Source organism: Papaver somniferum, chromosome 4, assembly GCF_003573695.1.
Source record: "Papaver somniferum cultivar HN1 chromosome 4, ASM357369v1, whole genome shotgun sequence".
In the NCBI taxonomy this organism is placed as follows: Eukaryota; Viridiplantae; Streptophyta; class Magnoliopsida; order Ranunculales; family Papaveraceae; genus Papaver; species Papaver somniferum.
The window spans coordinates 154,794,991-154,807,542 of NC_039361.1; the positions used below are offsets into that span (position 1 = coordinate 154,794,991).

The window sequence follows — 12,552 nt, forward strand, 5'->3', positions numbered from 1 at the left end:
GTACATGATTGAAAATTCCGACAAGAAAAAGAGAAGGAATTCCAAATACTGACCTAATACAAGAATGTAAGAACCGATAGAATCGGAGAGAAGATGGTGTTCATAATATTCATGGACCATTTGATAAATCGTCTTCCTGATGAAGTAATGCTCCAATGGTATAGGAGTAATCTGCAAATTTGTTGACTGGAGAATAAAGAGTAATCTGAACCCGGCGATGCACTTGAACAAACATATAATCAAGATCAAATAACCATTAAAATAAAAGAGAATCACGATTAAGGTGAAGACAAGAATCACCATGAAGGTGAAGATAAAAATCACCATGAAGGTAAAGAAAATAAGCCAAATTAATAGGAAATAATCCTTTTATTCTAAAACTAAAACACAAAAAAACTAAGATCCTTGCTCAGATCTAGCTCCAAATGGACTAGATCTGAGTAAGAAGATGAAATTGGGTTTTTTTTTTTGTTGTTTTTTGTTTTTTTCTTGGAGAAGAGGAGAGAGGGGAGATGAAAAGACGAAGATTATTTTTTTAGACTTAACCCTTTGAATTAATAGTCGCGCTTGGCACAAAAAAAATAAAATAATTAATAGTCATGATATGGTAATTGTGGTCTCATATTTGGCCGCCTACGTATCTATTGTGTTTGTGTGTAAACTGTTTATGGTTTATAGACTCAGGGGAGCTAAGAATCAAACCATGGCAAGGCAAAAAAAAAAAGAAAAAAGAATTAGGATAAGTAAGATAAGTAAGCAAAGTTGAAGCCTATAAATTTGTCATCAGTTGGATCCGCCCCTGCATGTCACCATGGTTGTACTTGTGCTACTGAAGACGTTATCGGTAAAATATTAGTACATTACATATGCTAATGCCGCTGCATGCATGGGCAGGGAGAGTCAGATATTCTAATTACACGGACCTATTCCCTTCCCCCACCAAACATTTGGAAAGTCATACAAAGTTGAATAAATCGTACGTCGAGTATATAACTCGATGTGGCTGCGCAGAGACAACCAAATACGGAAATGAAACTCATGCTGGTTTTAAGAATTTCGTGGAAGCTCATGCTGGTCTACCACATTCAATTCATTATACCTTAAAACTTAAAAAAGTACAGTAGTTGATTAACTAAATTCCACCTTAGTTAAGATTAACTTTACTTTTCAAGTCCTAATCTTTATATGAATCTACCATGGAATTTCGTAACATTTTTCACTTTAGTGATGAATCTTAATTCTATAGGGCTATGATCATTTTGCCTTCTATTTTCAACTTACATAGTACTCCGACTCTTGGGATCTTTGGTGTTTGAACATTCAAAGAATGAGATCATATATGGTCTACCTAGACAAGTGGTATTTTCTAACTTAACTGAATCTGACTCATTACATCTGAACCTGACTTTTGACGTCTGAATATGAACTATTAATTAGTGGGGTTATAGGTAACTTTAGATATCTGAGAACGAGTCAGATACCTGACTCATATACTTTCAAGTTCTAAGTCGGATATATGAGCCGAGTCAAAATTCTAACCAGACATCTGCAAAATGAAAAAACAAACGACCTAATATCTGATTCTAACCGAGTCAGATTCAGATCCCAAATCAGATTAAACAAACAAAGTACTGGTTGTTGAACATTTGTGATGATTCGAGAAGAGTCACACTCTCAACGAAAAAGAGGTGTGCATATATTTTTTTTTCTTCCGGTCTTCTTCTTTTTTTTTCTAACCTTCGTGCGACCTGTGTTTAGATATGTAGTGCGCATTTAGACCGTTGGTGCCTACCTCTATATATAATGGATACAACTAGCAGCCTTCCTTTAACAACTTTTTGTTTATATTACAAACTTTACCGTAAGTTCAAGTGTAAACCAGCAAATTTAGTCTTCATCCCCCTAAACCCCATCTATACTCTCATTATTTCATGGATAATCAAATGATGTTCTTCCCATTCGCATCACCAACTCTAGGTGCTTTTCCTCACCATCACCACCACCAACAACAACCACAATCAAACGACATGGTTGATTTCGATTTCAGCAGTGTTTTGCTTCATCCTAATAACATTTCATCGAGTAGTACAAGTTCTGGGTTGTTATCAGATTTGTCATTAGGGAATAAAAACAGTTATTCAAATGAACATCAGATTGTAGATGGTCAGATGATTGATAACAGCGTTGTTGGTGTTCCTATTCAGTCTACGACTACAACCAGTAGTATTCGCGAGAATTCACAGGAGAATTTTGATAATACAGTTAGTAGTAATAATAACAATCAGGGAAATGATCAGAAGAAGAAGGCGAAGAAGCATAGATTTGCATTTCAAACGAGGAGTCAGGTTGACATATTAGATGACGGATATCGCTGGAGAAAGTACGGGCAAAAGGCAGTCAAAAACAACCAAAACCCAAGGTACACACATAAGTTGATTTACTCAAATTTGAACTTGTTAGCAGCAATCGTTTTTAACGATATAGTTTCTCAAATTGACATATCAAAGTAGTACTATGATCATTTAACCGTACGTAACGTAATTAAATAGCTTGCCGTGGGTATAAGTTTTCCAATGAGCAAGGTATATAAGAACGTGATTTGTATTTGCTTAACCAGTGAACTGTAATTTTTATGTAAAGTTGTGCATGCGTGTTCTAAAAGAGAATTGTTTTGGGGGTGCAGGAGCTACTACAGATGCACACATCAAGGATGCAACGTGAAGAAGCAAGTGCAGAGATTATCCAAGGATGACAGCATTGTGGTTACAACTTATGAAGGGATGCATACACATCAAATCAGTAAATCTACGGATAACTTTGAGCAAATTCTGATGAGTCAAATGCAAATGTACAACGGTTTTAACTAAGCGTTAAAATCTTTTAAAACTGCTAGCTAGTGTAGAATTTTTCATTGTTTTGGTTAATAAGAGATGCATTAAGCACATCTGTTCTTGCTTGCATATGCGAATTGCAGTACCATAATTTAGTCAAAATATATCATTACAAACACATATACGTATGTAAAATCACCCCAAATATCTACAATAATATTTGATCTTTACTTTTCATTTTTCTGTTCTTTTTTGACTCCTGGAGGCTGGAGCCTTCCACTCTATGGAGATAGTTTGGTTTGCTAGAAAAAACTTCACATTCACCCTTGTTGCTCTTTTTGCATTTGCTGCAATCACTTCACCGAAATCCATACTTGTAACTAGCTTAATGATGCTCGACATGCACATTTGTGGAGTTGGTCACTCTCTGTATCAAGAAGAGCTGTGGTAAGATATATCCATTGGTATTTGGATCATCGGAGATATTACCACACCTAGACTTGACAAGGACTTCAATCTTTGTGTTGAAAGGTTGTTCTCCTTTCTAGTTACGAGTCGGTCAAAAAAGTTGTGCTGGTGAAAAATTTATTCTGAAGATTATTATGAAAGTGATGGTAAAGGTGAAAATCTGGATGTAAGCCTGAATGATGGATACCAAACGTGCCACTTTTTAGCATATCACTTGCCGCTGAGTTTTATTTAGATCAGCAAGCTTGTTTCATTATTAGGCATAAACTTAATGGGCCTAACGAAGGAAAATGACAAGCCATGCGCTAGTTGGGCTCTCCTTGTTCGTGCATGTCCCATGAATCTCGGATCATGTCATACCAGAATTCCAAGTTAAACATCCGAAGATTGATAGCGCGTTTGGATACACATCCAGAAGTAACTTTTTGATTTCTAGAAGTCAAAAAACAAGAAGTCAGTTTGGGTGTAAAATTTCAGAACGATTTCTAGAAGCAGAAAAGTTGACTTTTTGTCAAGCAAAATATCTGGACTTCTGACTTCTGCTTCTTCTGGAGAAACAGAAGTCAGAAACAGAATTGTATCCAAACGCGCTATGAGGATTAGTGGTTGGGCACGGTTGAGCGAGTTGGTTTGGCCCCACTAGTCACCCTATCCATTTAAAATGGGTAACTGAAAATTTTACCTACCTCTACCTGTCGTTATAATCATGAAATTGTGTAAATTTTTGATCTTCTTAAATAGAATTAAAAGTTACGAAATAATGAAATTTTCACGCATTCTTCAGGAAAGTAATGCATTTCAAAATGTGACAGAGGAATTTTGTTAAGTGATTGTGTATAGTAACCAGACCGAGCTTATGTATCTGATGTTAGGATCAACCTATTTCATAAAATATAAAGCATTCGACTAGGTTGCATACACCTTTAGAGTTTATTCTTCGTGGCTTAGACGAATAGAATTTGGTAGTGGAGCGCTTGGGCATCCAGTGACACAAGAAATTTCAGGAAAAGCAGAACTTTATTATTTTACGGTTGGTGATAACCTAATTTAACAAGAGATAGACGTTATTTTTTTCGCATTAAACAACCTTGATAGTTTAACTCGAAGTATGTATCTTACAATACTTTATCACGTAACATAGATCATACAAGACTTTGTCTTGCTGAATTCGAAACTTATAGTTTTGACAGACTAGGTTGACCATGTACTCACAATCTTGGATGAGGATCTTTTGAAGACTTTTCTTGTGATTTTAAGATCTTGATGTATTGATTCTACAAGGATTGTTCATACAGGTTCACGAACAAAGTTGGTGGTGTAGTAGGTACATTAGCCTTTTCAGTCATTATCCCAACTGCGTTGGAATTCCATTTGTATATATGACCTTGTTAATTTCTAAAAGAGTCTCTTATCATGCTCCAGCTTATTCTAGTTGATCGTATTGTTTAGAGAATTTGTTAATGCTAAAACGTTTTCCATCATTACTCACAATAGGGTCTCTAAACCATATCACTTTCTGTTGAGTGGGTGAGTGATTATAAATGTTAGAGCATGCTAGGTCGAACTCACAAGTTTTATTATCTCAAGCTTGTTGTCAAATTTAGTTGTCAAAACTATATCTTGATTTCTAGTCTACAATTAGTTAAGTATCGGACTAGGATAGAAATGTAGTTGACAAACAGTGGATCACGGCAGTCACCATTGTGTTCTACTGTTTGAAGGAGAAGATCAACCGAAACTTTTGAAGAACTTCAACAACGAAAGGTAAGTGAAGACTGAACCACCCATATCTCAAGTTATATTTATTTTTCTATCATTTGAGATGATGTCTCATAACTAATTAGATTAGTATGCATAGGCAAGAATTTTGAGCCGAGAACTAATTATCAAGTTAGCGAATTTATCGAAATATAATGACTAATCTTAATATTTGTTCATGCTTTATGAATTTCGGTTAAGGACAATTTACTATTCGGAATCAAAATCATGATTCAATTTTTATCGTTCAGAAATAGCCTGGAACAGTGATATGTGTCATTGATGTTATTCGGGAATGTTTCGAATCGATTTAGAGAGCAATATATAACTACTATAAATTCGGATACAAGACACTGTTATCAGTATTACAAACAAGGAGAATTGTTATATGTTTGAACCCGTATTACATGTATTCGTACACGAAGCGGAGTAGCTATATATCGACTTATAGATTTGTGATATGCATATTCTTATGCACATCATGTGAAAATTTGTTTAACTCGTGAACCGGATTGGTATGCATACTATGCAAACCATTCTTGAATTGTGGTTACGGAACCAGGATAAGTTTCCAAACCGATATGCAACTTAAACAGTTCTGTGTTCCTGAACTCGGCAGTGTACCCAAACCGGTACACAAACCGTTTTAGTTCTGTGAACTCCGGAACTGGCGACAGTCTTAAGGTTTTCAAACCGGTACGCAAACCTAAAAATTTCCATTGACACCGGAACTTGGTTTGGTTAATAAGTTTACAAACTGGTACGCGTATTATGACTGAACCGACTCACGAATGGCAATGGTATATTACCTTGTACACCTGCTAACCGTGTCGATTATATTTTTAAGTGCGTTTAAATTATTTCTACGAGATAATTAGCATTTGATTAACTATTTAAACACACTAGATTTATTTGATCACATGTTTGTGACTCAGAGATTAATGTTTTATGTGTTCGTGAAAATAAAGATTAAGCTTTTAAGTTCAAACCGTCTAGTTTCGGCTAACCATGTTGAACATAGTCTTTGTACACGGTTCAGTTACGGTCTCACCTAACAAAAGTTTATATACTGCTTATGTAAATTAGATTCAAAGATTCATCTAACGGTGGATATGTTTTGTTTGGTTCCAAAGCTACCTTAGCTTAAACCTAAAACAACATATGATTTGAATGTCTATAAAACGAGAACTTAGAGCAACTGAGATTTTTGAATCCCTACGATACTTTTTGGTGTGTCCTAGTTTATCTAGAGTCGTCCTCTTCCTAACCCTTTTAACGTTTATCCACTATAAAGTCTTCATAGGGATTCGTGAAGCCAGGTCAAGTTATCTTTCCTTTATAACTCGTCTATCCTGATCTTGATTGTTTGTTGAGCTTGCTCCATCGATCAAGATAAATAGAAATCATCAAAGTTATCTTCATCTCAAACTTTGTTGATTCCACAAGTTTTATACTTGTGAGGTGAATAATAATCTAGGTTGCACTTCGAGTTGCATAAGTTTGGATTTTGAGGTTAGCTGGACTTTTGTTATTTCTATCGATTTCCACACCTCTGATCAAGTTATTTGATTATAAAAGGAAATCACATATATGCTTAATCTATATGAGGAAGATTTGGTTTAAAGTCTTCGATTGAGTTGAAGCAATTCTTAGTTGGTGTGACGTCATCTAAGGGAATCAATTGTGCGGAGTCCTGCTGGGATTCAAGAGCATAAGGAGCGTGAATGTTACATAATAGGTGAGATACCTTTTATGGATCAATTATATTCCAGTCCGAAGTTAATTGGTAGTAGGCTAGTGTCTGTAGCAGATTAATACAGTTTGTTGTTCAATCTGGACTAGGTCCCGGGTTTTTCTGCATTTGGGGTTTCCTCGTTAACAAAACTTCTGGTGTCTGTGTTATTTCTTTTTATGCATTATATTTTTTATCTTTATAATTGAAATATTATAGGTTGTACGTTGATCAATCTTAGTAGATACATCGGACCTAGTTTATTGGATATGACTAGATTAATTCTTGGACATTTGGTCTTTGGTGCCGTCCAAGTAATCTCTTTGTGATTAGGTTCACGGAATTGTTTCTGTAAACATTCTAACCGCAAGAGAGAGAGATATAACTCTAGATAGTATTCCTTAATTGAGTTTACCTCTCGGAGTTGTATTGAGTTTGTCCATACGAATTGCCTAAGAAAAAAGTGGTGACGTATTCTGGTACCCCCGCGTTTCAATAAATATGATCAAGAGTAGTTCTTAATATACAATGATAGGTTTTGCTTAGTTCCAGAAGACAACTGATTAGAAACATAAATATCCTCCTATATATACTTGTAATTGTTTACCTACATAACCGCCATGAAGTAGTTGGTATATACGGGAATAATCAAAAGGTTTCCTTGATTAAAGTCAAAAGGTTGGTTATGATTGTATCCTACATATGGTTGACAACTTACATATGGTTGGTAGTTGATTGAGATTGACAATTATACTTATTAGTGCTAGAGCGTTGCCTGGTTGAGCCCACCAAGCGTTGGTATGTCAAGTTTGGTTGTCATATTTTAGCTCCAAAACTCAAAGTTTATTGATTAGATTACCATATTCAACTTTGTTAGGTTAGATTATGAATAATAAAAATGTTAAAACAAGCTCGTGCTACTCTAAAGAACATAAAGACGGATTGAAATTAACGAACTCATCATCCTTCCGCTTGTTGTTAGTTATACAAACTTGACTGGTACCGTTTCTATCTACATTTCTTTCAGGTCGCTCTGATTGAAAACATAACATATTAAGTATATTCATGTATCTCTATTATTAGTGACTTGATCATTCTATTATGATAAAACTGTGAAGGAAGTATATACTAGTTGGTTCATACAAATTTGACATTTTGAGTTACGAAGTATAACGTTTATCTTTTGAACTTCGTAGATTCAACATAACACTATTTGGTAGTTCGTTACTAGTTAGTGCATTGAATTTCTGGGTTTATTTTCAGAAAGATATGTTTAACTACATGAGTTTAAGGAAGTATACTTGCGAAACTTATTTCATAGTTGAAAGAAATCAAAGGATTTATTCTGGGACTGACCCCTTAAACAAGGTTACTAGGACCGATTTCAATGATCTCTAATAGGACTGATCCCCTCATAAGGAACTCTAACTGGACCGATCCCTAATACTAACCATATAAGATGTCTTCTGATTTCAGCTATGAAATTAGCGTTTGGATAAATTTCGGAAATATGGTTCGGTTAATATGAAAAGTTCATAAGATGTCGACATAGTATTTGAACATGTGTTAAACTCTTATTACTTAGTGTTCAAGTATTTTCCTTCATACTCGAGGTGAGATCCCAAACCAAAATATTCCACAAATATTTTCTTTGATATTTAGAATTTATGTGGCGTTGGCATCACAGTGGATACACACATCTCTGGTTTCTATACTGGTAAAGTATATTATTTATGCTAGCTAATATAGAGTTGTCATCCAAGAGAGAGTTCGGTATATTAGTTGGATTACATTTGGAATAATTAGAAAACCTAAAGTAGACATTTATTTCATATCGTTTGCATTTTTGGGTTTGGTAATTCCTTATTGTCCAAATTAACTTGGTCACTATAAATAGTGATGTTTGTCATTCTTGCAAACTTATCCCGGAACATACGGAACTTCAAGTTTGTGTGAGGAAGCCCACTAGCAGTATTTGCATAATACTCACTAGAGAGAAGAGTATCATAATTAGGTGAATCTCTTACTATGCTTTGTTTAAAAAATTCTTTGGGACCATAAAGATTCTAGTAGTACAGTTGGTGTAAACTATATCATTTTGTTATTTAGTTTTTGGTTATTGATTTGATTGACTAACGGTGTGTTGAACCTTGATAATTCTAGTTTGTTTATTCTATGATTTTTCTCTTATGATATAAGGTCACTCTAATTTTTCCAAGGATCAACAATTTCAGATACGCTTTATTGCATCTAGATATGAAGATAGGACTTGTGACCATCCATTGTTAACATACTTAGCTCTTTGCATAATCGACCAGAAGTGTAATCAAGTTGTTGGTGAAGGTACTTTCAAGGCTGGAATATTTTCCTTTTTGGTAATCTGATCTTTGAGATAACTTCGTGCATATTTGATTGACTAGGATCTGACAAACTCATTTATCTTGTATTGACTTTTGTAGCTTTTTGTATAGATCGACAATCTATCACTTGGTGTCTATTTTTAGAAATTGAACTTGATATATTGTGAACTAAGATTAATCTTGATCTTAGTTTATGTAACCGCTACAAAGGATTTTATATTGATCAAACAAAAGATACTTGGTAACTCAACTTATCTCTGATTAACTTGTTGATCTGGGAGATTAAGTAGAATGGTTACTAAAATCGAGTAGTCCTTTACAGTTTCAGAATACAATCCAAAGGAGTTGAATTATATAATTATTCACAGCAGGTGAAGCAACTTAAGATAGTTTAATATATCTTAGGGCTCATGTAAGTATACCAGATTGATAGTTAGCGCAGGGATACTCAAGGAACTGAGTAACTTGGAGTTAGTTTACTTGGTCTCAACTTTACTAAGTTGGTTGGTTTTTGTATAACAGCTAAATGCTGAGAGTGTCCAAAATTGGACTAGGTCTTAGGGTTTTTCTGCATTTGCGATTTCCTCATCAACAAAATCTTATGTCGTGTGATTTACTTTACTTCCGCATTATATTGCTTGTTTTTATTATTAAAGTAAATACATTGTACATTAATAAAACACTTGGTTTGGTCCCACAGTTTAGTCGGTTTCGAACTTACACCATAAACCAAGTGTATATCTTGTGGTTGTGATCTTCTTCACAGTTCCTGTCTATATTAAATCACACTAGGTATGTCTTGACTAGTTTGATATTGAAAATATTATGGTGCACTTGGTACACTCATCATTTCAGTAAGTATTAGATCCAGCAAACATGCTACATATCTAACAACTTATGTTTGGTGCAATCTAACATACTAAGACGGAAATCAAAAACATGAGTGTGGATAAGCCTAAAGTTGATTCTATTAACGCGTGACATGATTTTAAAAATTTTATATTAAAACCTGATAAAATCCTTTCATCAAAATCAATGTAAAAATCTTCATGAAATTACCTCAACTGAATCTACTAGACAAGTTCATCTTGATAATGATGTAGAAATTGTTGATAACTGAGAAACACGCATAGAAAAAAAATTGGATGAAATTTCATATTAAGTTGACTCGGATATTGATCGAGATTTTGATGAGGATATCTCATAGTATAGTAAGCTACCGGATCCTTTAATAGAACTGACAACTTATGATTTTATTTTTCTTCTAACTCCTTTTTTGTCGAGAAAACAATAAATTGAGAAAGATCTTAGAAAGTCGTGATAATGGTTATTTCCTCACTAAATATCTTCTTATAGATTGTGAAGAAGATCTATATTCAAAGAACTTAGAAAGTGAAAATATTTATAAAGATCTCTATTTGCTGAAAAAGAAACTTATTGAATCTAAAATGATGACTAACTCTCATTAGATGAGCTTTGTAGATAAAAAAAGGTACACATTTCTCTCGAGAAAAACTCCTTAAAGTTGATCTAACTGGTGCTCTTGTATAATCAATACGTTAGAAGAGAACTTGAAAAAGTTAAATAATAAGTCAAACAAAATAACCTCAATGTTAGAAGTAAGTATAAATTATCGTGATACATGAGGATTTGAAGGGAATAGATGCTTCAAAATACTAGTAATAAGGTAAAATCCGTCAAGGCTAGAAACTCTTCTCAACCACAGGATTCCATTGATGTCAAAGTTGCAACATCGTTGAACAAAGATATGAAAGATAAAACTCTTCAAGCTCCTATGCAGGTGGATCCACAAAAAGGTAACATGAAAAATCACATTCCTTATGTTACTAAGAATTGCTTTTATTCTGGGAATAAAGAAAACTTACAAAAGGGATAAAGGCTCGTAAGATACAAGATGCACTTTCTTTTATATTAAATAAATTGGTTATGATTGCTCCCCTAAATGACTCAGGTCGTTATTGTCCAAATTTTAGGCAAAATAATAATTATAATGATAGTTCAAGAGTTTCCTATCAACGCACAAAAAAATTATCTCATAATCGCCTGAATAATAAAAAGATAAGTAGCTTTATAAATGCGAAGACAATATCTGACGTTTCAAATTCGAGAAAGGTTGTTGCACAAGTTAACCAAAAGGTAAACCTCCCTAATGGTATGAAGGAGAAAGCAGCGGTTGCTAAACTCATTTATAAATGGATTCCTAAGTCTACCATATGGGTTACCTAAGAAAAAGCAGAAGTCAGCCACAAGGATGACACTCAAATGATAAATGTTTGTAACAATGTTTATGAGAATCTCCTTCAAAGATTAAAGAAATATCTCAATATTTCCTGAAGTTCCTTGTACCAATGCTTGTTGTGATTACAAGTCAAGGAAGAAAAACAAGACCAGGAAAAAGAGAAATCAAACTAAGCAAAACTGAACTAGCTAGGCCCGAGTGTTTTTCTGCATTTGCCATTTCCTCGTTAACAAAATCTTATGTGACAACGCGGGGGCTCCAAATACACCACCAAATTTTTCGTTCGGCAACTTATATGCATAGACAAAACCTAATACAATTGCATGTAGACAAACTTAATGATGCTTGACAATATGCATATAGAGTTTATATCTATATCTCTTCCCAATCACTAATATTTACTAAGTAGTATGTGAACCTGATTGTTAAGAAGAGTACGTGTAGGATCTCAAAAATAAATATCCAAGATCAATTTCGTATCCAAATAATCTAACCGGAATTATTCCAAGTAATAAACATGTTATCTATCTTTGAAGATACAAATTCTACAAGAAACAAGTCTCGTAATCGATCACGATTAGATGGACGTATCTGTTAGAGCATTGCTCAGTTGAACCCACCAAGCGTTGGTATGTCAAGTTTGGCTGTCATATTTTAGTGAATCAAAACTCATTTTAAGAGTCGCTTGATTATGTACTAGAGTCAACTTCGTATAGGTTAGCCTGAAAGTATTAGGATATGAGACATTACAAGTATTGTGAATACTTGAAGAAGTGAAGAAGTAAGAAGCTACAACGACAACATCATCCTTCCGCTTGAGGTTAGTGATATTTGACTTGAACTGTTTCATTCCCTAACATATCTTTCAAGTTGTGCATATTGAAGACAATACTGCGAAGCATGAACGCTCTGGATAGACATAGTATTAAGGAATACAATACGAGGTTTATGCATGCTTAACCATTAAACTTTGTAGATAAGACATCGACATAATCGTTTAAATGCTATTGTGATCATGTATGGGTATGAGGTGAGGATTTCATCCTAGGAAACAATGTTTTACATGTGTTTTAAGGAAGTAGTTTATGAATCGAAAAGGAAATCGCCAGGCGTTATTAGTATTGTTATTCATTGCATATCTTG

General features: G+C 34.2%; 1 protein-coding gene across 1 annotated transcript; it reads left to right on the forward strand.

Annotated features, from left to right (window-relative positions):
* The first annotated feature begins 1,845 nt into the window (after positions 1-1,845).
* Positions 1,846-3,068, forward strand: LOC113274385 (probable WRKY transcription factor 75). Its single transcript, XM_026523792.1, has 2 exons — positions 1,846-2,419; positions 2,684-3,068. Exons 1-2 carry the CDS (start codon positions 1,932-1,934, stop codon positions 2,865-2,867), a joined length of 672 nt encoding a protein of 223 aa, XP_026379577.1. The 5' UTR covers positions 1,846-1,931; the 3' UTR covers positions 2,868-3,068.
* Positions 3,069-12,552: the final 9,484 nt, after the last annotated feature.

Bases quoted from the DNA above. Each gene is read 5' to 3' on its own strand.
- LOC113274385 (XM_026523792.1), top strand. From the start codon at position 1,932: ATGGATAATCAAATGATGTTCTTCCCATTCGCATCACCAACTCTAGGT. The intron at 2,420-2,683 runs GTACACACATAA...TTGGGGGTGCAG, and splicing joins AAAAACAACCAAAACCCAAG to GAGCTACTACAGATGCACAC.